At 53.2% G+C, this 26,566-nt stretch overlaps 1 protein-coding gene across 4 annotated transcripts in view; it reads right to left on the bottom strand.

Annotated features, from left to right (window-relative positions):
• The window catches only part of PRDM11 (PR/SET domain 11), an 83,138-nt gene that overhangs the window by 16,238 nt on the left and 40,334 nt on the right, over positions 1-26,566 (bottom strand). For 3 of the 4 annotated variants that reach the window (XM_047878178.1, XM_047878177.1, XM_047878179.1), the window contains exon 5: positions 7,172-7,239. In XM_047878178.1, coding sequence (XP_047734134.1) covers positions 7,172-7,239 — 68 coding nt within the window. Of the gene's footprint in view, positions 1-2,874; positions 3,297-7,171; positions 7,240-26,566 lie in introns of all 4 variants that reach the window. The other variant, XM_047878180.1, reaches the window with a different exon arrangement.

Below are 26,566 nucleotides of genomic sequence, written 5' to 3'. Positions count from 1 at the left end.
GCCTAATTCAGCACCTGCCTGCTCCCCTGCACCGACCCACAAACACCTGCTCCCCAAATCCCTGAAGGTGTGCGGGCCCGGCACCCGGGGGACAAGGGTGAGCGCTGCCCCGGCCCCCTTCCTTTCACGGGAACAGCAACACGCTTGCGGGAGGGCCCAGGTCGGGGGACTTGGAGACACCTGTCCCAGTGACAGCAAGTCAACCCGCTCGCTCACTTCGTCCCTCTGTGACTCAGTTTCTGCAGAGCAAAGATCACAACCGCTCTGTCTTGATCTACCCAGCCGCTTGCCCGCCTAACAGGGTTGTCAAGAAAATTAAACAAGAGAACGGACACGAAGGAGCTTGGCAAAGCCGGAAGAGTGACACCCGCCAAAAGGCACTCGGAGTTGTGTCTGACTCGCTTGGGCCACCTCGTGGCCTTGCTAGAATCTGCAGTTTTAAGTCACGGGGAGGGGGACAGGCCCCGGGGCAGTCTGGAGTCGGGAGGCAAGGGATAGGAAAGGAGTGAGGCGGCTGGAGGGCGCAGAGCAGGAGAGCCACCTCTGCAGCGGGTCCTGATGTCCCCCGAGACCCCCGAGGCGGGCCGCCCAGGGAAGAAGCAAGGCTCTCACTCGGGAGCGTCTGAAGGCTTGCAAGGCACCACCACACAGACGGCCAGTCACAGGGAGGGGCCGGGCCCCTGCAACACCCAGGCCTTGGCTCTCTTGTGAGCAAGGTTATGAGCTGATTCCCACGGCAGGAATAAAAAGTATGCAGGTTCCCTGCCTGCACCAGAGGGGCTAAATTCAGAACCACCCCCCAGGGGAGGTGACCGAGAAGACTGACTCATCTCGTCCCCGGCCGCACACATGCATGCCTCCCCAGGGTCCCAGGGCCTCCCTCTGGGCTGGCACGAGAAGAGCCCAGTGATTCATAACCGCACTTGGTGGGATAGCTGCCAGCCCCCCCGGGGATCCCAGGACACCCGTTCTGGCGTGGCAGGGCTGGAAGGAGTGAGCGGGGCCGAGGCGATGGTGCTTCCCCCCCGACCCCCCTTCCAGGGCCTCCTTCCATAGAGCCCCTGGCCTCGTGCTGTAACAGCTGGTCGACCATCCGGGAAAGGGGGGCCTGGCCAAGTCTGCGGTGGAGGGGTCCCGGGCCCCCTGCCCAGCCCAGGTCACATTTGGTAACCTCATTACCTTCTTGGGGAGATGGAAGAGAGAGCAGGGCAGGATTTAGGGAACGGACGGCCCTGGCTGCCAGGCCCCCCCGTCTTTTTCTCTAAGTGGGTGGAATCACCCTGAAGCTTAGCACAACGCCAATTCGTAGGGAGCTGGCAGACCTGGGCTCGAGTCCTGGTTCTGAATCTAGCTGGGGGGGCCACCTCTGTTTCTGGAACTTATCTGCCTCATCTACATAGCAAGGGAGTCAGAGTAGACGGCCTCCGTTCCTTTCCCAGTCCTGAAGAACGGACTCTGAGGGGCCACCTGTCAGGAGCCCCAGCCAAACAGGAAATTAGTGCGATCCCCATCCCAACAGCAGAGGGCCGCGGGAGGGAACACGGGGTCCTTGTGAACCACCTTCCCCGGGCTGGCCAGCCGCTGACTTGCAGTCCTCCTGCCCTGCTCCGTCTATCGTAGGCCAGACTCCCGTTGGGACCGTGGGCCGAAGGTGGGGGGATGTGTGGGGAGAAGGGGGTGCAGTCCCACCACAGAAGGGTCTCGACCGCTCCCCATTCGGGGGAGTCCCAGATGGAACCACAGCCCCAACTACAGCCTGCTGGGCCAGGAGATTCCACAGTCAGGCCCCTGCATCCAAGTCCATCCTGGGTCACGGGAAGCAGAGGTGAATAAAGCAGAAGAGGGGTGGAGAAGGGCACGGGGGCGGTAAGGACAGGGAGGGAACCTGGTGAGACGGAGAGATCTGAGAGAGAGCCTTAGAGGGGGGGAGAAAGAGGCAGAGGGCAGAGAGGAGTGGGCGCAGAAGCACAGAAAAGAACACAGAAATGAAGAGGTTAGGAAGAGAGAGAGCAGGAACTCATCTTCCCCCCCCACCCCCTCCGTGGCCTGGGCCCTGAAGACTTGGCTGGCTTCCTCCCGCACCCCCTCCCCCACGCCTGCTACACTGGGCTTCCCTGGTTCCTCTCTGTCCTGGAACGTGCCAAGCGCCTTCCTGATGCGGGGGCCTCGTACATGCAGTTCTCAGCCTGGAGGCTCCCCGCTCCCCTCCCGGCGCCCCATGCCGAGGCCTGGTTAACTCTTACTCACCCTTCGCAAGTCAGTGCAACTGTCACTCCTGGGAGGCCCTCCCCGGCCCCGGAGGACAGCCAGCTCCCCGGCCCCCTTGCTCTCAGGCAGGGCTGCTACATAACTGGCACGGCCAAATGCAACACTTGAATACAGGGCACCGTGTTCAAAACCCAGTGTGAATTTCAGGAGGCCAACAGCAGAGCACGAACCCCCCGCACGGTGCCCTTGCACGTGCAGGGCCCCAGGGACACTGCGCAGGTGGCCCGGGTCGTCAGCCCCGCTCTCAGGACTTCCGGCGTTCGCCCTTCATCCCTTCATTACAACTGTCCTTGTACAATGACTTCAAGCTTGTTTATTCCCACGAGTCTAGGGACAACCCCAGAGCGGGGCCCGTGTAGGATTTATATACAACGCTGTCTTCCCAGCTCCTAGCACAGCTCCTGGCACAGAGTTCAGGAAATATTCTAGAATGAATGAACGGAAAGGGGTGGAGAAGACAGAGCGGGGGAAGGAGGGACGGGTGCATGGGAAGACTGGACGAGACGGAGAGGGACAGAGACAGGAGAAGGCCAGGGAAGGGGGGGACGGCAGGCGAGGAGGAGGCTGGGCAGCGGGAGCCCGGGGAGGGAGGCAGGTGGTACTCACAGCTGGTCGAGGGGCTGTCGGTGCCGTCCAGTTCCGCCCTGGGGAAGCTGTGCCCAGAACGGGCCGTGAGCAGCGCTGACTCGATGGCCCTCTCGTGGGCAGTGAGCACGATGGCGGGGGCCCGGCCCCCGGCCCCGGGGCCCGACAGAGACTGCTGCATGAAGGCCAGCTTGTCCTTGGTCCTCCGTTTCATGTCATCCCATCTGTGCTTAATGTCCTTGATGGAGCGGGGCACCTGGCTGACGGAGGTGATTTTCCGAGCTATGCCTTCCCAAATCTTGTCCCTGTCGGCATGGGACAGCCGCATGGTCTCCCTCCCAAAGAGAACCGCTTCGTGGTGGGTCACCTCCGTGACCAGAATGTCCAGCTCCTCCTTGGAGAACTTGGGCTTCCTCTTGCGCTCAGCCAGGGGCGCCACATTCCTTGGGTTGAATATCCCACAAAGCACAATTGGGTAAATGACCGTCAGCGCGGGCGGTCCTCCTCCTTCCTAATTGCCGGCCCCCAGCTGGGGAGCCAGGAGGCACCCGGGCACCCTGGCCTGCTCACCACCACCACACCCTCCTCCTAGCGAGAGGCCCCTTCCACTACTCCTCAGAGGGCAGGCGGGCAGCAGAGGTGCGGCGGAGTGGGTGGAAACGCGGCCCGCGCCGGACGGCCCGGTGTCGGGCCCTGCCGTGGCCCTGGGTGGCCCTGGCTGGCCCCGGCAGCCGGGGCGCTTGGCTCAGCCCCTCCCGGCCTCTCTCCCCAGCCGGGTCAGGAGGGACAACCACCCCACCTTCGGGGCTGTCACCAGACAGGGGAAAGCAGAGTGACGAAGAGCGTTAAAGCCCCGAAGAGGGAGAAAGGGTCCTTACTGGGGTTCGGACCGGGCCAAGGTCGCTACAGATGGCTCACAGGAAGAGTAGTGAAACAGGGGGATGTTTCAATCTCCTCGCCGGGCGATGCCAGCGATCAGGGTGTGGTCACAGAAAGCGCTTTCTGCCCTGCGGCTCTCTTTGTCCCCGGCCTCCGGCCTCCAAGTCCTCCCCAGGCCCCGTCCCCGCCTTCCGCCGGATGTGGGTGTAGGCTCCCCTCCAGCTGGGGTCAGCTCGTTTCGGGGGGAGCCGCGGTGACCTTTGGGCAGCTCGTGGGTAGGACGCGAGCGGCCCGTGAGCAGCCACCGGGAGACAAGTTCCCCTTTGATGGAGACCAGGAGTGACCTTGGCTTCCACGTGCACAGAGGAGCCCGGGGCCGCTTGAGCAAGAGCAACCCAAGAGAGGAACCCAACACATGGAGGGGAACCTGGAGCCCCGTTCACTCCTCCAGCTGCCCCCAAAACCACAGCAGGAGGCTAGGGGCACAGAGATCCTTCAGCCTTTACCTCTCCGCGTCACCTACCCAGAACGCCACAGCTCAGGCGAAAGGAAGGTCGGGGCTTTGTTACCCGGCCAAGACAGGGACCGTGGTCCGGGCCTTGCACTCGGACAGACCTGGAACTAGGGGCTGAGCCTCTGGTGCCCACCCCCTTCGTGATTCTAGCGCCACCTCCCAGGGCAGCCAGGAGGAAGTCATGGGGGTTTTTCAGTCTCACCGCTATTGGCAGTTGGGGCTAGAAAATTCTTTGTGGGTGGGTGGGACGGACATCGTGGCTAATTAGGATGTTTATCAGCCTCCCTGGCTTGATGTGACAACCCCAAAGTGCCCCCAAGCAAAACAGCCCCCGGTCCCAGACCACCGATGACTCGGATGTACAGCACCTGGCGTAGGGAGGCCACCAAGTCAACCCTCATTACGTTGATGCCCGTTCTCTTCCCGGCCCACCACTTAAGTGTTTCAAAACACTAACCAACTCCATTCAATCATCCACGAGCCCCTAGGTTGTAACAGTACAAGTGAAAGCGTCTGCAAAGCGGAATGAGCTATACAGCGGAAGGAAGCTATACCCTAAGGGGGAAGGCAGGTTCCCAGGATGAACCGGCTTTCCCCTCCAACCACCACCAGAGGGACATCTCCACGGCAACAAACCACGTACCCAACCTCAACCTACACCTTGAGTCTTAGATGAGATGGGCGGGGGCACCACCTGTGGCTACCCTGGCACCATCGTGCATTGCAACAGGGCCAGCAGCTGGGACAGAATGGGAATCGGACAGACCCCATGCCGGCAAGGGAGCAGTAGCTGAACCCACCCACACGGAGTCCAGGAGGCCATGCTTTGGCTGGGCCCCGTGCGCGAGCAGAAAGAACACCGGCCCAGAAGTCCAGGGGCGGATTCAAGTCCTGGTTCTGCCAGCGTCCTCGTGATCTTGAGTAAGATCTCGCCCTGCCCCGGGCCTCAGTTTACCACTGTAGCATGAAGATCAGTACAGGGTAGTGGTTCTCCACCCTAGCGGCACATCAGAATCCCCATGGAGAGCTTTAAAAAAGACCGATAACTGTGGGCTCCTCCCCAGCCCAATTAAGTCAGAATCTCAGGGGCATCAGATGATCGCTCAGTTAGTTCAGATGGTGTCTTTCTTTGGGGCTTGTGGGAAAGCCTTGCCCCCAGGCTGAAAGATCGGGGGGGGGGGGCGGGGAGCGTGGAACAGAACCAGCTCGTCGGCAAAGCTTCTAGAGTCTCGAAAGCAGCGGTGCAGAAAGCCCTGACACTAGACTGCGTCCAGACACCCTCTCCTTTGCTTGTCTAGAGCCAGACGCAGCAATAGGGAATAGGAGCCCAGGCCAGGGGTCTGGTCCCCACTTCCGTGTCTCTGGTCACAGTGCCCTCAAATGAAAACGTGGCCCCTTTGAAGGCCCATCTCCAAGGCCCCCTCCTCTTTGATCTGGGCCCTCGCACCATATTGTCTGTTCCTTCTTCATTCAACAACTTTGTTAGGAAAAACCAATCTCCACGGTGGAAGGTGTGAGTCCTGGGAGGACTGGGAGGGCAAATCCATCGAGGGCACCCAGTTACGGGGTCTGCTATGCAAGTGCCGAGCTGACCGGTGCCCAGTGGTCGGGGAGAAGGAGTTAGGAGGGTGTCCAGGGCCTTCTTGGAGCACTTTCAGGGCAGTGGCCGACCCGATTACATGAAAGGGGGCTGGAGGGAGGGAGCGTGCGTCCCTATACTGTGACACAGGGGTCACCTGTCCCCGGGGCACCTCTGCTTCTGCACCTGTTAAGTGGCAATGAGAATAGCTCCTCCGACAATAAGAGAACAAATCCTACTGTGCTCCGAAGAGGGTAAACCGCAGCCCCTCTCGCCATCCTCCCTGCATCTGCCATCGATGGCTCCCGGGTGGGGAGCACAGGTGGGCGGGGCGGTAAGGCTCCAGGGAAGGGGACAGCAGACCTCACCATAGACGCCCCAGTGCAAACCACCTTCTCTCCCTGTTTGCTTCGAAGGTGTCAGAGTTTAAATATGGCAAACTCCCTCTCAGGAGGTCTCTGACTGCCCTCCCTCCAAACGCAACCTCTCCTGCACCCCCCAGCCGCCACGGGTCACACAACTGCGCAAACGCCGACAGAGGCCCGATCCACGGTGTCCCCACGTGTGGCCATCCGAGACCTCCCTTCCCTCCCAACCCAGATCCTGTCACCATTCCTGGGCAAGGCACCAACACCAGTCTGACCCCTCACACGGCCCGCAGACCCCTCTGGGCCGGGCCCCGGCACACCGCACAGGCCAACGGCACGGAACCAAAAGGAGAGCCGTGAGCTGGGTCCTCGGTTCCAGAGGCTCAGTGCAGCCACCCCTGGGTGACCCTGGGCCAGTCTCCTGCTCTCTCTGGCCATTAAGGATCCTTCTGGCACAAACTTCCGTCCCCAACACCAGACCGCTGTAAAACCACTCTTGAAAGTACTCACGCCTGGGCAGCAAGGGCCATCCAAAACTGAGCTGAGACTGTGCTGGGAGCCTCCTTTCCCACGGAGGCCATTTAAACAACTGTTGGCGGCTGTGGTGGGATGAGCCCTGCACCCCTACGTCAGGAGTCTGCCCTCTGAGAGGGATCCTGGGTGGAGGGGGGGGCCCCTCCTTGGTGGGAATGCTGCCCGGAGCTGGGGGCCCTGGGTACTCCAGACACAGGGACAAAATGTGAAGCCTCTAGGGGTCCTTGTAACCCACCGGCCTCTTCCAGAGCCCCCTGACGGAAGGCCTGGGAAGCAAGAGGGTCCCCCAGAACTAGACACATCCCAAACCCTGCAAAAGGCAGTCCCAGGGCCTTCAGGGGCCTCCACCGCTGGGGACCGCAGAGGCCCAGCACACTCCTTTGGCTTCCTCTCCAGAGTTTGGGCAAGGCTCCCGGGAAATCAGCAGCAGAGAGCAGGACTCACCTCATCCAGTTGGCTTTAGTCTCGTCTGACCCATCTATGGACTTGTAGCGGTTATTCTTGTCCACAATCTGGAAGACAGAGAGAGAGTCTAGAAGGGGCCACCCTGCAGAGGCTCTCGTGTCCCTGGGCTCCTCCCCACGCCAGGGTCAGGGGCCTGGCCCATCTGCTACCTCCCCTCCCCTCCTCTTGCTCTCCTGCTACAATGCCCCCACTGCTGTAGGATGAAACCCTAGCTAGGGCCAGGAATCCCATCTTCCTCTCCTGTGCTGATAACAGACCCGGCAACAGGGCCAATAAGCAGCATTTCCAGTAGCCACGCACGGCCACCATGAAAGTTGCATCCACCCCCCCTTCTCTCTTCTAGCTTCTGTGAGGCACAGAGGCCAGCACCGGATGACTGAGCACCTGTGATGTGAGAGGGCTCCTCCTCTTGCCAGCCTCTAAATCCTCAACAGCCTCAGGGTTGGGCCGGGCTCTTGTCTCCTGGAAAATGTCCTATTTCCTCATCACGTTTGAATCAGAGTTCAGCGGGGTATGGAATTCTAAGCAGGTTGTTTTATTTTCTTTCGGCACCTGGACGATCGCCCAAAAGGCTGCCCCTAGGCCGTTCAGCAACGTATTGTTGTTCCTTTGTGGATCGGCCATCTCTGGTAAAATGTGAGACTTGCCCTTCATTTTTGATTTTCTGCAGTTTCCCTCTGTGGTTTTGAAGTGGAGAGTTATTTTCTTAGAATTCTCATTACTTGAGGAGCTAATTACTTGATGAAAACCTACTTCTTCAATTCTCGAAAATTTTGAAAAACTCTTACGTTCACGAATACAGCTTCTGAGTCACTGTCTGCAGTTTCTTCGTGTAGGATTTCTAGGAAACATATTTAGGAGTATTCCTCATGTCTTTTAACTACCTTTCTCTGTTTCTCTCTCTCTCTCTTTTTGGCAGTGCTCTGGGACTATTCCTTAGAACTCTCTTCCAATTCACTAATTCTCTCTTTGACTGTGTCTAGTTGAGAATTTATCCACATATGAAGCTTCTTCCTTTCTTTTTTGTCTTCCTTTCTAAATGAGAACTTTTTTTTTTTAATTTTTTTTCCAACGTTTTTTATTTATTTTTGGGACAGAGAGAGACAGAGCATGAACGGGGGAGGGGCAGAGAGAGAGGGAGACACAGAATCGGAAACAGGCTCCAGGCTCTGAGCCATCAGCCCAGAGCCTGACGCGGGGCTCGAACTCACGGACCGCGCGATCGTGACCTGGCTGAAGTCGGACGCTTAACCGACTGCGCCACCCAGGCGCCCCTAAATGAGAACCTTTAATGCAATGAGTATTTTTCATTCCCAGCATCTTCGTAGCCACCTTTTGGTCATTCCACCTCCGTTTCATAATGTCACATTCCTTTTCTCCTTTCCTAACAGTGTTATTGAAGTATAATTGACATATAATGTACCCATTTGATACATTTTGACAAATGTATACACCCACTGCCACAAGCAAGAAAACAAACATATCCATCACCCCTAAGTGTCTCTGTGCTCCAGAACCTCCCCTCCTGCCCCCTTCCATACCTCCCATCCCCAGTCCACAGGCAACCAGCAAGCTACTTCTTGTCGCTAAAAATTACTCTGTGTTCTCTAGGATTTTACACAAATGAAATCAGATAGAAGCCATGTCTAGCTTCTTTCGCTCAGCACAATTCTGAGATTTGTCCATATTGATGGGCGCATCCGAGTTCACGCCTTTGTACTGGTAAGTAGTATTTCATTGTTTGGATGTGCCACAATTTGCCTTTGTATCTACTTAATGATGGACATTTGGGTTGTGTCTAGTTTTCAGCTATTACAAATAAATCTGCTATGAGAATCCAGTTACAAATCTCTGTGTAGACACGCACATTTCTTGTGGGCAAATACGTAGCAGTGGAATGGCTGGGTCACGTGGCAAGTATACGTTTAACTTTTAAGAAATTGCTGACCTGTTTTCCAAAGTGGCTGCAACATTTTATATTTCCATACACCAGCCTATGGACCCACGAGCTGGCCCAATGCTTGCCAATACTTGGCATGAACAGTCTTTTTTATTTCAGCCATTCTAATAGGTATGAAGCAGTATCTCCTTGTGGTTTTAATTTTATTTCTCTGATGACTAATGATGTTGAACATCATTTTGTGCACTTACTTGTCAGCTGCAGATCTTCTCCGGTGAAGGGTCTATTTGAATCTTTGCCCATTTTTGAAATTGGTTGTTTTTTCCTTATTATTGAGTTTTGAGGGTTTTTTGGAAATATACTTTGGATCAAGTCCACCATCAGACATACGACCTACAAATGTTTTCTGCTAATCGAAGGCTTGTTTATTCATCCTCTTAATGATATCTTTCGAAGAGCAGAGGTTTGAAATTCAAACACACAAACAAAAATCCGCTGTCTTGTTCTTTTTAGCGGGTGTTATCCTTCATTTCCTCAGGGATCCGAAGGCTGAGACTGCTCGTTATCCCTCATTATCTGTTGCCTCCTTCGTCCGCAGCAACAGAACCCCTGGATTCTAACTGGGCACTTGGCTACGTGTAATAACAGAATACGTTTCTTGGCTTCTCCATTCATTAAGTTCTGGCCAATAGGATGTAGTTGGAAGTGTCATGTGTCAGCTTCTTGAAAACTTCTTCAAAAAACAGCTGATACGTGCCTTTCCACCATCCTACTGCCTGGAATGCAGACGTAATGGCTGGAGTTCTAGCTACCAACTCACCAGACTATGAGGATAATCCAAACACTGAGATAGTGATGAGCTGGGATCAAGCTTGGTTCCCTGGGGACTTACTGAGGCAGAGCCACCGCATCGGCTCCAAAATGTATTCAATGTATTCATAGTAGAAAAATGTAACTCGTCTTTTGCTTGAGCTGCTGTTATTTTGAATCTCAGTTACTCAGAGTCAAGCCTATTCCTGATACAAATCCTAAATGGTTATTTTATTCTTTCTTTCTTAATCTTTTTTAATGTTTATTTATTTTTGAGAGATTGAGAGAGAGCGTGAGTGGGAGAGGGGCAGAGAGCGAGGGAGACACAGAATCTGACGCTGGATCCGGGCTCTGAGCTGTCAGTACAGAGCCCGATGTGGGGTTCAAACTCACGAACCGTGAGATCATGACCTGAGCTGAAGTTGGATGCTCCACCGACTGAGCCACCCAGGCGTCCCTAAACGGTTATTTTAAATTCATTTCCAGAATACTCTATAATTTTTATTTTAGTGTGGCTTCATTTGTTATTCAGAGGCTGTCTTTTTAACATTGCTTCATTCGTTTTGGAGCTTTAGTCTTGGGGAGGGGGTCATCTTTTTTTGTTTTTCTTAGACTCTCGTTGTAGTGTTTGGGGAAAAAAGGGTCGGGCTGGTCAAAGTGTGAATTCTCGGTGCATCTGACTAGAAGTCCCCCGGCCCCTTCCGCACACACCTTCTTCACCTACACTCTCACTCTGGATACTCACATCTATCTCTAGACTCTCATTTGTTCACTACACACAATTTTTATCTCAAGACCCAGGTGTGAATATCTGACTTCCCATGTGACTTCCCTTCCTTGGATGCCTCCTAGGCACCTCAAATTTACCTCCCCCAAGGTACTCTCCCCCCAGGCCCCACCCCCAAACCCGTTCCTCCCCTATTTTCCTCATCACAGCAACTAAATCTTGGTTCACAAGCATAATTCGTTCCAGAAACATGCTCGTAAGCCAAAGCACTCGTACATCAAAGCGAAATTTCAGGGACGCTGGCTCAGTTGTGATCAGGGGACGTTCCGTGTCACATATGACTCGTATCGCCAGACATCATCTGTTTATCAAGTTAAAACGAATTAGGAACATTTGCCGATCTTGAGGAATACTCGCAGAACAAGCCACTTGCCATCCGAGGTTTTGCTGTGTTTGAAACCACCATCCACGCGGGTTTCAAAAAGAAAGCGATACCCACCAAAAAGCAGTGAATGGTACACTGTATGGTGTGCGAATTAGACCTTGAAAAGGGTGTTTAAAAAAAAAAAAAAAGGACAAAGAAAGTCACCTTTCACCTCTTGCTCTCTCAATGCGCCCCCCATCCAATCCCTCAGCAAATCCTGGCAGCAGATGTCAAGACCGCCCCTCCGACTCCATGGCGTCCCATGGCCGTGCTGGTGGGAGACACGAGCTCTCTTCCAGACAGCTAGCTACAGGAGATCCTAACTAACCTCCCTGATGCCGTCCTTGACTCGACTCTCCACTACTTCTCCTCAGAGCAGCAGCTGCAATCTTTGTGGATGTAAATCCCATCACGTCACTCAGTGGGTATCACACGTTAACACTTCCATTAAGATCTGCACTCGTGGCCACGGTCTTGGAGACCCGTATAACCTGGTCCCCGCCTACCTCCCCAGCACGGGCCTCCCTCTTCCCTTCACCAGCTGCAGCCACAGTGAGCCTTGACACTGGTAGGGTTCACCGCCTACTCTTTTTTTTTTTTTTCAACGTTTATTTATTTTGGGGACAGAGAGAGACAGAGCATGAACGGGGGAGGGGCAGAGAGAGAGGGAGACACAGAATCGGAAACAGGCTCCAGGCTCCGAGCCGTCAGCCCAGAGCCCGACGCGGGGCTCGAACTCACGGAGCGCGAGATCGTGACCCGGCTGAAGTCGGACGCTTAACCGACTGCGCCACCCAGGCGCCCCCTCACCGCCTACTCTTAAAAAATTAATACTCATGAAATTTTTCAAGCATTCGGAAATTATAATGAGGAACACAGCTGAAAACCGCGTGCCCGTCGGCTGGAGACAACATAAGTGACCCCCGGCCGCATCTGTCCCCACTTGGTTCACTTCAAGAAAACACCTGATGTAACTGAAGACCGTCTCTGCCTCCAACTCACTCGCCCTCCAAGGTTAACCGCCGTCCCGAAGCGCGTAGGGAGCCTTGCCATTTTCACTACACAAGGAGTTTTCTAGAAACAACGCTCAGAGCCGTTTTGCATGTTTGTGAAGTTTACAGATATGGCACCCAAGGAACATACTCTTTCGTACCTTTTTCCCACTGATTTTTTGCACGACTGGCCCCTTCTTATCCTTTGGGTCTCAGTTTCTGTCACCTCCTCCGAAGAAGCCTTTCCTGACCTGAACCTGAAGTAGGTTCTCCCCTGCCACTTCCTGACCTCCACAGGCCTGTCCCTCACAGCACTAATTCTATGACCTCACCTGTCACTTCCTTTTAAAGACCTGATGGCAGGGTGCGGTTTTGTTATCGACGGCGTTTATTTGTCAGCATGGCTATGAACTCTGTCCCTCGCTAGACCACAAGCTAATGGAGACAAAGCCCATGGCTATCTCGTTCCCAATGGTGGCCTGGCCCCAATGCTAACACCGCACATGGCACATAGCAGAATATTCATTGAATGAATGAATGATTGGATGAAGAGCCTTTTTAAAAAAAAATTCTTTTATGTTTATTTATTTTTGAGAGAGAGAGACAGAGCATGAACGGGGGAGGGGCAGAGAGAGAGGGAGACACAGAATCAGAAACCGGCTCCAGGCTCCGAGCCATCAGCCCAGAGCCCGATGCGGGGCTCGAACCCACGGACCGTGAGATCATGACCTGGGCCAAAGTCGGACGCTCAACCGACTGAGCTACCCAGGCGCCCCTGGATGAAGGGCCTTTTTTTTTTTTTTTTTTTTTAATTTTTTTTCAACGTTTATTTATTTTTGGGACAGAGATAGACAGAGCATGAACGGGGGAGGGGCAGAGAGAGAGGGAGACACAGAATCGGAAACAGGCTCCAGGCTCCGAGCCATCAGCCCAGAGCCCGACGCGGGGCTCGAACTCACGGACCGCGAGATCATGACCTGGCTGAAGCCGGACGCTTAACCGACTGCGCCACCCAGGTGCCCCTATAATGTCAGTATTTTAGTAAAAAGGAAATGAATGCTGTGTCGGAGCTGGCTTGTACCGACTGACGAGAGCTGACAGTTAACACTTTGCAGAATTTCACGAACCAGTCGTGAACCACAGCCATTATTACAAATTAAGCGATAGAAATGTACACTTCAATAAATATTATTTCGAAGGTAATAAATATTCGAGGCTCGCCACTTCCTCATCATTTGTATGTTTCCCCATAACCTGGGTTCTCGAGGGAAACGGACATCTACTGCGTCTCTTTCCACCTCCTGGCTCAGCGACTTCATGTTGGTGCCTCGAAAGCGGCCACGGTGGGAGCATTTGCACCACGGAGATCGGCACACGTCCCCCCTCCCCCCACCTGACCACAACTGCCCCCACGTCACCTAGCGCACACCACGCGCGTGTGTTTGCGTGTGCACGGAAAGTCTGGGAAATACATTTCAAGCTCTCAGCTCTGGTTACCTCTAGAGGAAACGAAAGAGAAAAGCAGGATGAGGCTTTTGCTTTATTTCTCTATGAGACTGGGCCGTCTTTGTGGTTTAAAATCCTCAGATAGACGAAAAGAGAAAAGGCGCAGATCAGGCTTCCCCCTCCCTGCCCCGCCCCGCAGAGTCTCCCCAGACGGTGCCCCGGTCCTCCGGGACCTCCCCCTGGAATTTCTTAGAACCCTGCCCGTGATCATAGTACTCATCCCCCTACGTTATCATTTTCTGACTCTCCTCTCCCTCCTGGGGGAAAAAGAAAAGCATCTCAAGGCCCTTGCAGCCAGTAACGGGGGCACCAGTGGGCCATGAGAGCCCTGGAGCCAGAGGGATCAGCTGGAATCTCAGCTTCATCATTTACAAGTGAGTGGTCTTGGGCAGGCAACTCTACTGGCTTTGCCTCAGTTTCCACATCTGTAAAATGGGGTACAACCCAACCCTGCAGCACTGCTGTAATGGCTGATGTGGGAGGTACTCAGTAAAGGGTCGCTATTAGCATTTCGGTCGTGACTGTCATCCCAGTCTCCGGTCTCCGAATGAAGAGCCCAACTGTTAGTTACCATTACTTCTCGGCCTGCAGAGGTCTTCGGGTTAACGCGGAGTTGTTGTGATCTGCCTTCAATTGAACAGAGAGGCCCCCGGAGGGAGCTTTGAGGGATGAGGGGACTGCCGGAGGCCCCCTCAGGCTGGCTTCAGATCTGGAGGTTTGCTGAGGGATGTTTCCGGCATTCTCTTTGCCACCAGTCAGGGTTTTCTCCAACCAAGCATGCATTCATTCACTTAACAAATATCACTGAGTGAGTAGCTACAATGTCAGGCTCTGGGGGAGAAAATGGTGATCCCGGGAGACGATGTCTTTGCTCTCACAAAACTCACAGTCCAGGGAGATACAGAAAGGAGGCCACTGTGATGCCCGGTGGTTGGTACTGTGGCGGGGAAATCTGTGGAAAGAGAACTCAGAGCTGGAGTCGGGATCTGGGAGTCAGTTGAGGCCCTTCTTGGGAAATGGCGAATCTAAGCTGAGGTCTTGGAGAAGAGGAAGGTGAGGGTGTCCTAGGCAGAAGGAGCAGGAGCGGGCAGGATCACACAGCGTTTGTGGACCGTGTCACATGTCACTGAGCAGCCCAGGCCACCCTCAGTAGAGAGCAGGCCGACACTGAGATGGTCCAGGAATGGCCAGCCAGGGCCAGATGCTCAGGACCAACCCCCGAGGAAGCTGGTCCCCCAATGTCCTCCCTCGCCTGATCCCACAAGGTCAACTCCTTGGCCCTTCTGAACCCAACACTTCTTGGAACCACCCGGGCTCTGAACACTGTGATGATATGAGGACCTTGGTAGCCTAGACCTGACCAGAGAAGGGTGACCCGCGTGGTGAGAGGGTTCCTTAGCCTGGAAAAGAAGAAGCCAGAGAAAGCGCGATCATCAAACGTGGGAAAGACCACCACTTGGAGGGAGCAGGGCCAGGACAACTTAGAGGGGCACAAGCCTGAACGGGGCACAAGGAATATGCAGGCAGGACAGTCCTGCAACAGAACGAGCGCCCTCGTGAGGTGGCGAACCTCTTGTTACCAGAAGTATTTGAGAAGGTGGATGACCCACCACTAGGAAGACTAAAGAAAGGATTTTCCCCAGAGTGGAAGTCTGGCCTAAACGGCTTCTAAAATTCTGCCTAGGGGCGTCTTGGTTAAGCGTCCAACTTCAGCTCAGGTCATGATCTCACGGTCCGTGAGTTCGAGCCCCGCGTCGGGCTCTGTGCTGACGGCTCAGAGCCTGGAGCCTGCTTCGGATTCTGTGTCTCCCTCTCTCTCTGCCCCTCCCCCGTTCACACTCTCTGTCTCTCTGTCTCTCTCTGTCTCTCTCTCTCTCTCTCAAAAATAAATAGATAGATAAATAAATAAAATTACGTCTAAAACTCAGCCTGTATGATTCTATGTGGACAGATCCTCAGAAAACAATACAAAACCAAAGTTTGGGTCCCCTGGGGCAAGCATGGTCTATATGGATCAGAGTGCTATTTCTGACTATGGTAACGATTAACAAAGACATCAGCAACGCAACGCCAGGGGCTGTCATTCAGAAAGCAATTTCACTGTGCAAAGGACCCTTGCCCCACCTTTTCATGGGTTCTCACAACTCTGTGAAGTAGCTACTACGATCATCACCCCCATTTTGCAGACCGGGGAACCGAGGTTCCGTTTCACAGGCAACTTGCCTGTGGCCACAAAGGAAATGTGTGGGGAAGCCGGAGTTCGTTCAAACAAACAACAGCCCGCCTCTTCCGCACCGAGATGGACCTCATGCCCTCTAATGACCTCATCAGAATCCGCCAGGAATGTCCTGGGGGCTCCCTCTGAATTTCCAGTGTTGCTGCTGGTTTGAGCAGACTTGCCCAGTGAAGATCTGCATTTTACTAGAGGGGAGCATTCTGCTTGGTGGCAGAAGGTCTGCTGCAGTCAAGGGTTCACTGCTGGGCTCCTCTGAGTGGTGCCATCACCGGCTGCTGCCCAGATTAGATTTTCAAAAACCTGATTTGCTTGCAACTTTCCAGGAACCCATGGAATCCATAAAACATTCTGATTTTCAGCACCGCACCTCCTTAGAGCAAAGTGGTTACAAAAATGATTTATGAAGCTATTCACAGTTGACAAGGCACTCTGCCCGTCTCAGATGCTCCTCCCCGAACCCCAGGAGGCAGACAGCGTCGGCTCTCTTCTCCAGCCACTTCCCAGTCTAGCAACCTGAAATGGCAGAGTGAAAAAGAGGCCAGACTGAACCCGAACTTGACCTGAATACTTCGGCTGCAAGGAGGCCTCTGAGATTATTCAGGCCCCGGCTTCCAAACCTGGTGCCTACGGATGGACGTTGGCAAGGGGAAGGGGAGATTCCTTAAAATGTGCACGGCATTCCGTGAATATTGGTGTACATACATATGAGTACAACTCCCTAAGTCAGGCTGGTCAAGAACCAGGATCTAACCTGCCCCCATCCCCTTTTAACTGATAGTAGCATTAGTGCTTCCTTTTCTTGTTCGAAAACTCTCTTTTATCAAATTTCAGAAAAGGCCCCGAGATGTGGTAAATGGGGCATGTTTACATACAATCTCGAATTCCACATCCAGGTTTTACATACTTTCGTTCCACTCACCGCCCCCACGAACCCCGAGGCGCTACTGGAGATAATGAAGAGAGCTGTGAACTGCTCTTCGCCTGCTGTGCACCTGCACGCAACAGGCATCAAGGCTCACAACGCATAAGGTCATGTTCCAGGCATCAAGGCTCACAACGCATAAGGTCATGTTCCGGATAGACCGTGCATCCCCAGTTTATGCATAAGAAAATCAGCGCTCGGAGACAACAAGCCTCCAGCCCCAAGGTGCACGACCCTCAAGGAAAAATGTCGGAGTCTGGAGCCCCGTAGCCAACCCAGAAAGCTCGTCCCCACCCAAGTCCTTCTGCTTGGCCTGTAAAAGTCCCCCCGGCCTGTTACCAGCCTCAGGACCAACTACCCCCTGAACACACTTGGCCTCACTCTTCTTGGTAATATCTGGCTATCGGCAAAACCAGTGGGTTGAGGCCTCGGGCAAGGACTGACAGCCTCGGGAGGCTGGCCTGAATCCTGTTAGTTATGCCTTAACTTGAGGGGCTCTGGGGCAAGAGTGGGAGAGAGCCCCCCCCCCCCCCAATCTGCTCAACCTGGAGGCAGCAAAAATGCACATTAGAATGGGTCTGCTCCGGAGAGATTCAATAGAAACAATAGAAACAAACTTTAAATACGCTACAGATGTGAAGGATCTTCCAGGTTAACGTGGCAGAGGGAAGCTGATGTGAAAAGCACCCACGGGGTCGTCCACAGCGCAACCAGCACGGCCGTCATGGGCGGCTCGCCCCCCCAATAACCAGAGACATGAACGAGAGGTAGGAAGAAAAAAAGCAGAGAACAAACCAAAGCTCTGCCACGAGAGAGCGCTTCACCCCCATGAGGATGGCTGGAGTCAAAAAGTCAGCTAACAGCAAGTGTGGGCAAGGATGTGGAGAAATCAGCCCTCGCACCCTGCCGGTGGGAACGCAAAATGGTCCCGCTGCTCTGGAAAGTGGTCCGGCAGATCCTCAAAGGATTAAACATAGGGTTACCGTGTGACCCAGCAGTCCCATTCCTACGTATTACCCGAGGGACGTGAAAACGTAGGTCTACACAGAGACTTGTGCACACATGTTTAGGGTAGCATCATTCATAATAGCCCGACGATGGAAACGACCCAACTGTCCATCGACTGGGGAGCGGATGAACAAAATGTGGCCTATCCGCGCAATGGGGGGGGAAAAGGCCAGTGAAAGGAAGGATCATGCTACGCAGTGATAATCTGCCCCAACCCGGAGGCACCCTGAAAACATGACGCTATGCGCAAGAAGCCAGTCACAGAAGACCACGTTCATGCGAAGGTCCAGAATAGGGACACCTGTAGAGACAGAGGGACATCCGTAGAGACAGAGTAAGCTAGTGAGGGCTGGAAGGGGGAGGGGGGTGGGAGAGGAGGAGATGGGGTAACAGTTAAAGATAGACTTTCTTCTATGAGGCGATGAGAGTGTTGCACAACTCTTGGCGGTAGTGGAGGCAAACAGTGGTTAATTACTAAAGACCACTAAATGACACACTTTGGGTGGGCGAGCTGCGCGGTATGTGCTCGTATCTCAATGACGCGGTTGTAAGAAGTCCGCCAAATGCTCACGGGCAGCCATCAGACAAGATAAAGAAAACCACCTCATACCATCTGCTTGAAAAGTACTCCCTGGGGGGCGCCTGGGTGGCTCAGTCGGTCGTCGGTCGAACGTCCTACTCTGGCTCAGGTCATGATCTTGTGGTTTGTGGGTTGGAGCCCCGCGCCGGGCTCTGTGCCGACGGCTCGGAGCCTGGAGCCTGCTTCCGATCCTGGGTCTCCCTCTCTCTCTGCCCCTCCCCGACTAGTGCTCTGAGTCTCTCCATCTCTCTCTCTCTCTCTCTCTCTCTCTCTCAAAAATAAATAAAATGTAAAAAATAAAAATAAAAAAAAGAAGAAGAAGATCCAGTTTTGAAGTCCTGGCCCCATGATTAGCTGTATGGCCTTGGACCAGAAATTTAGCCCTTGAAGCCCCAGTTTCCCAATGTGTAGAAAGGAGGCTGAAGCGTACTTATCTGACAGCAAGGTTGTGAGGGCACAGAATGAGGTCACACAAATCCTTTAGTGCCCGAAGAATAGCACCTGTTGCGGGGGTTGTCAGAGGTATTGCTATCCACCCAACTCTCCCTCACAACTTTTGCTGAGGACCCACTGGGGCTTAAGGGTGCTGAATCAGGCTCCGACAAGACCGCTCCTAAAGGAATTTTCAACCACCAAAAAACCCTACGTTCCCTATTATTAAAATCAGGGGGGTTACTAGAAATTCGTCTCTCTCAAACAAGGGTCTTTGGATACGCTCTCAGGATCTAAAAGTTCTAAGAATGTTTAATTCAGTGTTTTCATTCAAAAAAATCAACATACGGGAATCGCCATGAGATTTCCAGCCCAAAGACTGCTGTGCATGTAACTGGGTGGGCACCTGTGGTAGACTGAATTCTTGGCCCCGGTTCTGCCCTTCTCGATCGGCCTTGGCCATGTGATTCCGCACTAGGCTCTCTCTTACAGGTGGCCTGTCCTTCTTCGCTCCTTGACCTTGGCTTCAGCTGTATGACTTATTTGGCCGGTGGGATGCCACCGCACACCAAGCAAAGACCGGGAATGTGCTTGCGAAAGGGGGGGGGGTGGGGGGGGGGCTTGCCTCTGGGACCACCTCTGCCTTCACCAGGAGGACAGCTTCTCCAGAGAGCACCTGCTCCTTCAGTCTGGGCCCAGAACGAACACGCCTGGAGCAGACCTGGCTCCCCTTGAGGAGACGATCTGGCCCAGTGGCTTGCGGCAGAGAGGACCAGCCGCGCCCAACTAAATCAGCCCGCCCACGGTCCACCGGCAGACACGCCAGAATAAATGAGACCCCGTAGTTCAGCCAGCAGATACCTGAGCGAGGACAAATGATGGCTGTTCTACGCCACAGGTCGGCAGACTTTGGCCCTGCAGGCTAAGTCCAGTCCGCCACCTGTTTTGGATGGCCCACCAGCTAAGAACGGTCCACTTCTCAGTGGTTGAAAATACATCAGAAGAAGATTTCATCACGCGAAAGTTGTCCGGAATTCAAATTTTGGTGTCCGTGACAAGTTCTGCTAGCATACCCCCCACCTCTGACTGTTCTCCGGCTACAGTGACAGAACCGAGTGGCTGTGGCAAACACCGTGAGGTCCACAAAGCCTAAAATATTTACGGTCTGGCGCTTGACACAAAAAGGGTGCAACCCCCGTTCTCTGACACCGAATTTGGAGGTAGCCTGCTACACCGTTAACAGGCGAGCAGGTAACATCGATCATTGCTATTGGCCATGAGCTAGTGAGAAAAGGGCAGGCACCAACTTGATGAGCACAGGATGCATTCTGGTAAAGAAAAGAGTAAGAAACATCAAGGCCACTGCACTGGAGGATTCCCCAGTGTTTCAAGCAGAGACGAAGAAAGACAATAAAGGTGTCACACAGCCCACGAAAGCACAGGCATACCAAACGCCAAAGAACCTGGGTGTTTATAGTCATTACCACGGTCACCCTGGCAACAGCAATTTCGGTTCAACAAACAACATCATCGCACATGTGACGATGATTTCACTCATTTGAGTTACGCATGTTTGCATAGGTCTGTTCATTTGACATTTGCAAGTCTGTGTCGGACTTACAGCTGTTTCAAAGCTGTAAGAAATGTTTCCTCTAGCTCTCTGCTTGAACCTTTTTAAACCACATCAGAGTGAAATTAAGGTCGCATTGGGACCCCACGAGCATGAAATGTCACCTGACGGACAGGTACAGGAAAAGGTCCTCGACTTCACCAGCCATCGGGGACATGCAAATCAAAACCACAATGTGATACCCCCTCATGCCTGTTGGAAGGACTGTGCTCAAAAAGACGAGAGGTGACAAGGACTGGCCAGGAAGTCGAGAAAAGGGAACCCGTGCATTGCTTTGGGAATCGACACAGGTGCAGCCAACATGGAAAAACAGCATGGAGGGTCGCCAAAAACTTAAGAAGAGAACTACCCCGTGGTCCAGCAATCCCACTCCTGGGCATTTACCAGAAGGAAATGAAAACACCTGATGTGAAGAGAAAGTTGCCGCATGATTTACGAGAGCCAAGACATGGAAGGAGCCCAAGTGGCCATCGACGGACAAGGGGCTCAAGGCGATGTGGTGTGGCTATACAACGGGATATTACTCATCCATAAGAAGAAATGAGATCTTGCCACTTGGAATAACACGGGCGGCCCTTCAGTGCATTATTCAGAGCAGGGATCCATGTTCTACTTTTATCCCAAAATAATAGATCTTGAGAATTACAGACAGTTCCAGCCAAAGCGGGTTCACCGGCAGATCACATATTTGGCGGGGGGGGGAATCTTTGGTTTGCTTTGTGGTTCGATAACCAAACGACCAGCATCTATAAAACGTTATACAAGGCAAGCCCATTTAATGCTGCTGATAGTAAGAGGAATCTTAAGACTGAGGTGCACACTTTTATTCCTGGAAAAGCTGATATTGAATGGATAGTGTTTTAAGATGCGTAGCATCTCAGAACATGAGCAAAGCAACTTCTCTCTGGCATCATCTTCCACTTTTCCTTCTAAGCACGCTCTGTACTTGGGCTCTAACCTGTTACCTTTTCCCCTCCACATGACCCGTGCCCCTGGACCTCTGTACATGTTGTGCCCGCGGCTGGCGATTCTGCGTTGCCTCAGTCCCTGACTCCCTGCAACTCATTCATCTAATCCTAGCTCAGGCCTAGAAGCAAGGAGACCCCAGTAGCAACACACACGCGCTTAGTGCCCAGGGATCTTGATTTCTGAACACGATTGCCACTAAAACAAATCAGGGCTCTTAGGAGAGATGGCCAGAACGTCTTTTTGCACCAGAAAGTAAGGGAAATACTAAGATAGGAAAAAGGAGCCCGTCTGCACGGGCTCCCGCTGGCCAAATCTAGGGCAATTGAAACATCAAAATGAATGACAGGAATGGACTGGAACACACTGAAGGAAAAAAAAAAAAAGGATTCATGAGTCCATACCAGTACTAAAAATAACTAAAACAAGCGATGGGGTGGAGGAGAAAGTTGAATACTTTTTTTTTTTTCTTTTTGCCGAAGGATGTCACATAGTAAATAAAGAATGTAGGATGCAAATCATTTTAAACCATGGAGAATAATTGATAAAGGCGGGGCACCTGGGTGGCTCAGTCGGTTAAGCGTCCGACTTCGGCTCAGGTCATGATCTCACGGTTCGTGAGTTCGAGCCCCGCATCGGGCTCGGTGCTGACGGCTCGGGGCCTGGAGCCTGCTTCGGATTCTGTGTCTCCCTCCCCTCAGCTCCTCCCCTGCTCACACTCTGTCTCTCTCTCAAAATAAATAAAGATTAAAAAAATAAAAAAAAATAATAATTGATAAAGGCAAGAATCATCAACAGTCGCTAAAACCACTGGGTAAAAGAGAAGACAAACTGACCTCACAAGCTTCCTGCTATCTACAGGGAGACAGACACAACATCCTTCATGCCAAAAATCTATAATCTGAATCTATCATGAGGAAACAATCAGACACATCTAAACTGTGCAACATTCTGCTGACAACTGTCCAGAACTTCTCAAAAGTGTCAATATCCTGAAAGGAAAAAACAACGCAGCGGAACTGTTATAGAATAAAGGAGACTAATGAGACATGACAATTAAATGCATGAGTGGGTCCTAGATGGGGGACAAACTGTAAAGGCCATTTCTCCAGGGCAATTGGGAAAATCTGAATAAGGATTGCAGCCGACAGAGTGTTGTATCGTATCCATGGTTAAATTTCCTGAATGTAACAATTATATTGTGGTTATGTAGGGCAGGGGTCTGTTGGCAAACCACTGATTGTAGTTCAAATGCAGCCCCCTACCTGTTTGTTTTGTTTTGTTTTGTTTTAAGTAGGCTCCATGCTGCGCTTGAACTCACGACCCCAAGACCAAGACCTGAGCTGAGATCAAGATCTGAGTTGGGATCAAGAATCAGGTGCTTAACCGAGTGAGCCACCCAGGCGCTCTATACAGTTGTGAGCTAAGCATGGTTTTCGCATTTTTCAATGATTGAAAAAAGTTTTTTCATGTCATTTCATTTATAGGAAATTTATATGAAATTCCAATTCCAGGGAAATTGTACGCCATGCACATTCAGTGTTCATCAATAAAGTTTTATTGGTGCACAGACACATTCATTTATGTACCGTTTACGGCAGCTTTCGCCCTGCAGTGGCGGAGTTGAGTGGCAGAGATGCGGAATGCATGGCCCAAAAGCCTGAGGTCTATAGCCGTATCTCAAAAAGGTCAGAAAAACAAAACAAAACAACACAGAATGTGTGTGCATGTGTGTGCGTGTGCCTGTAGGCATACAGAGAGAGAGATTCAAGCAATTGTTATTAAATGTTAGCAATGGATGAATTAGATGCTGGGTGTGTGGGTGTTTATTATACTATTCTTACAGCTTTTCTACAGAGCTTGAACATTTCAAAATAAAGAGTTAATAGAAATTAACAAACATGCATGAAAAGCATCTGCTCATACACACACGCGCACACACACACACACACGCGCGCGCGCAAGGCAACCTGTCTCAAATGTCCCTTCTTGTCTTCCTGGACAAGCCCATTATTCTTTCCTTCTCTGAGCTCCCCCAAACTTGGTAACACCTGCCTGCTCCCGCTGACATCTCGAGGCACTGCCACCGTCTGCTAACGCTTCCATCTGTCCCAATCACTCAGGGCTTTTCGGATTCTGTTTTGGAGGCTGTGTCACGAGCTTTTGCACCTCCAATTTCAAGTTTCAAAATCAATCTCCATTTTATGATGGAACTTGAAGCAGAAAACACTTGAAATACCCTTTCACCTCTGCTCCGCTCCCCCCCCCCCCGCCCCGACCCAGCCAGTACAGTAGGGATCTGGCAGGTGGAAAGGCTGCATGTCAGCAGGTGAGCAATGTCACCAAACAGTGTCCTCTCTTTAAGGGCCGCCAGGAAACCTTCCGTCCAGTATCAGTACCCAGAAGGGGGACCTCCCCAGGAACTATCTGGGGACTGTTCACGACATGGAAAGAATGCCCTGGTGGCAGACCAGGCTTGCCTTTTCCCAGCGGCTGCCAGATTCGGACCCCATATAGCTAAAAGTGCATATACGGGTCATTGTGGTATGCATTTTTAGCCTCCTTCCTGGCTCCGTCGAGGGTCTCCACCCTTGTTTTTCTTTCTTCTGTCTCTCCCAGTTTTAACATGCTATAATGGTATATTTTATGTATCCTGCTAGGCTACCTTAAATCCCTTCTGGCACAAGACTGGCTCTAAGTGCAAAATGTAAATAAAAACGCTGTGCTGGCTTCCTCTTTCTTCGGCTTTTTACCAAACCACACGGCTGCACGGCACTCCCAAACACCTCACGCGTGCAGCATCGTCTCCGGCCTTCGGTGTCTGAGGGCAGCCTGGAAACCCTGGCAATGATTTATGGAGTTTCTCGTCTCCAGTGAGATGAGAAAGCAGAGGACGAGGGCAGTTCTTTCCCAAACGGCCAGAAGTGATGGCAAGACTCCTGCAGAGGAGGCCGGGCCATGGAGAGATGCAAAGTGGAAATGAACGTTGGGTCCATCTGAATGCAGGCCCTGTCCCCACACGGGGCACGGTGGGACCAGCTTTCCTCTGTGTTGAGGGGAGAAGGAGAGGGAACCAGTGCTGGGCAGAAAGGATGAGAAGAAGAAAGTCAACCAAGGCCAGCAGGGAGGAACAGGTGAGATAAGGAAGGCGGAGAAGGGCCAGGCGGAAGAACAAGAGGGTGGGTTCCGGGGCCCAGACTGCTGGGTTGGAAGCCTAGCTCAGCCGCTCACCAGCTGTTTAGTTTTGTGCAGGAGAACTTCTCCCCTCCAGGCCTCAGTTTTCTCAGTTGGTATAATGGGTAGAATACCCACTTCACAAGGGGTAACGTTAGCATCAAACGAGGTCTGCTGTAAAGTGCTGAGCACAGGCCCAGAAACATCATAGGTGCTCAAGAAACGCAAACAGCCACGCTCATCACGAGCCCCATCGTTACTTCTACCAGAATACACTGCACACACTGAGGAGTCGTGGACGGAAATGCGTTGTGTTGGATGAGGGCCAGAGCTTCTGAAGGCGGGCAGGAGGTCAAGAAAGGACATCAAGTACGGCTTTGAGACCGGATTTGACAAATGAATGCGGTTTATTTAGGATGTGGGGGCTTCCAGATCCTGGTCCAAAATCAGTGCTGTGGTTCGCCCCACTTTTCCGCCCTCCCTCCGTTCAACCAACCCATCAACTGAGCTGGCAGTTGTTCCTCACTCTGGCTTTTCCCTGACTGAGGCCCCGACTGAGGACACGCACACACACACACACACACACACACACACACACACACACACAGGTCCTGCTTTCTTGAGCCATTTTGCACATCTGTTCTCTCCAAGCCTTCGACACCTCTCACCTCACTGGATCACAAAGCCTCCGCGTGGCCCCGCGGCCTCCAACCACTCCCTCCCCGCACCCATCCATATGCCACAGCTCGCGGCTCCCAGGCCTTAGGAACATCCAAGGGAGCAACACTGCAGGCCCCTGGTCCCTGAGCTGCAGGCCACGCCCACTCCTGACTTCTGCTAGAGCTGGTCTAAGACAAGGCTGCAAACTCCAGGGCTGCCTCCTCTTCCCCCTTTTCTCCACACCCTAGACCCAGGCCAGGCCACAAACCCGGGGAAGCTGCCTCCTTTAGAGACTCTAAGCTTGCCCAGCCGGGCTGTCCCAAAGTGCAGCTTCCCATGGTGGGAGGTGGGGGCCCTGACAGCCCTTCCCTGGGCATGGCCCTAGATTTTCTCCTCTGCTGAACTTCTACCCATCCTTCAAGACCCCTCTCCGATCTGCCCAGTCAAAACCAGCTCCCCTTCTCCCGGGCCCTATAGCTTTCTGTGGTAGCACCATCACCAACAATGCTCTGCCTCGGTATTACTCGGCTGGACATAGGCCTCCTCCCCTCCCATCCACCTCAGTCCCTGCTTCTTGTAGCCGGACCCCAGGCTCCATGAGAACAGGCGGCAAACCTCATGTGTTTCTGTTGCCCCCAGAGCTCCTGAGTGCTCCCTTCTCAGCCACGTGGCCCCACGGAGGAGCTACTTAAAGCCTGGCATCGCGGAAAGGCGCTACCTTTGAAGGAACCCGCCGCGTACCACGCGTGGGCTGTGGGAACTGGGGTTGCCTCCTTAATGACCTCTTGGGTCCCGGGTTCCCTCATCTGGGCCGGAAGGGCAGCAACCTGCTGTGAGGACGAATGTGGCACACGGCTGGCACACCATCGTTGCTCACAGGCGGCCAGACTTCTGAAAACAAGCCAGCCCCCCTTGCTGGCTCCCTCTCCTCACTTCCCACTCACGCCTCGGGCCCCAGCAGCGTGGCTTCTGCCGTGAAACTGCCTGTGCCCAGGACACGAAGACCCCCGTGCTGCCCGAACACAGCGGCTCTCAGGCCTCACGCTTCCCCGCGTCCGTTTACACGCTTGGTGTCCCCTACACCCAGGCCTCTGTCCTCGGCTGACCCATGTGCGTCGGTGCGCCCCAGGATGGCTCACCTGAGCACCTCACGGGCATCTCCGGCTTCACTCACCCTCCCCCCCACCCCGAACTCACCTTCGCCGCTCTGCCGTCTCAGGCCAGCTCTCTCCACAGCTCCGCACGTGTTAGCAGACGTCCCCCAGACACTGCACTCAGTTCCTAGCGCTGCTTAACAAACTGCCACGATACGGTGGTTCTCGAACACCACACGTTTATTATCTCACGGTTCCAGAGGTCACAAGTCCTAAGGTCGAGGCGTCGGCAGCGGGCTGAATTCCTTCTGGA

This window comes from Prionailurus viverrinus, chromosome D1 (assembly GCF_022837055.1).
Source record: "Prionailurus viverrinus isolate Anna chromosome D1, UM_Priviv_1.0, whole genome shotgun sequence".
NCBI classification, from domain to species: Eukaryota; Metazoa; Chordata; class Mammalia; order Carnivora; family Felidae; genus Prionailurus; species Prionailurus viverrinus.
The sequence above is the reverse complement of the archived record's forward strand: the minus strand, read 5'-3'. Positions and strand labels throughout refer to the sequence as shown.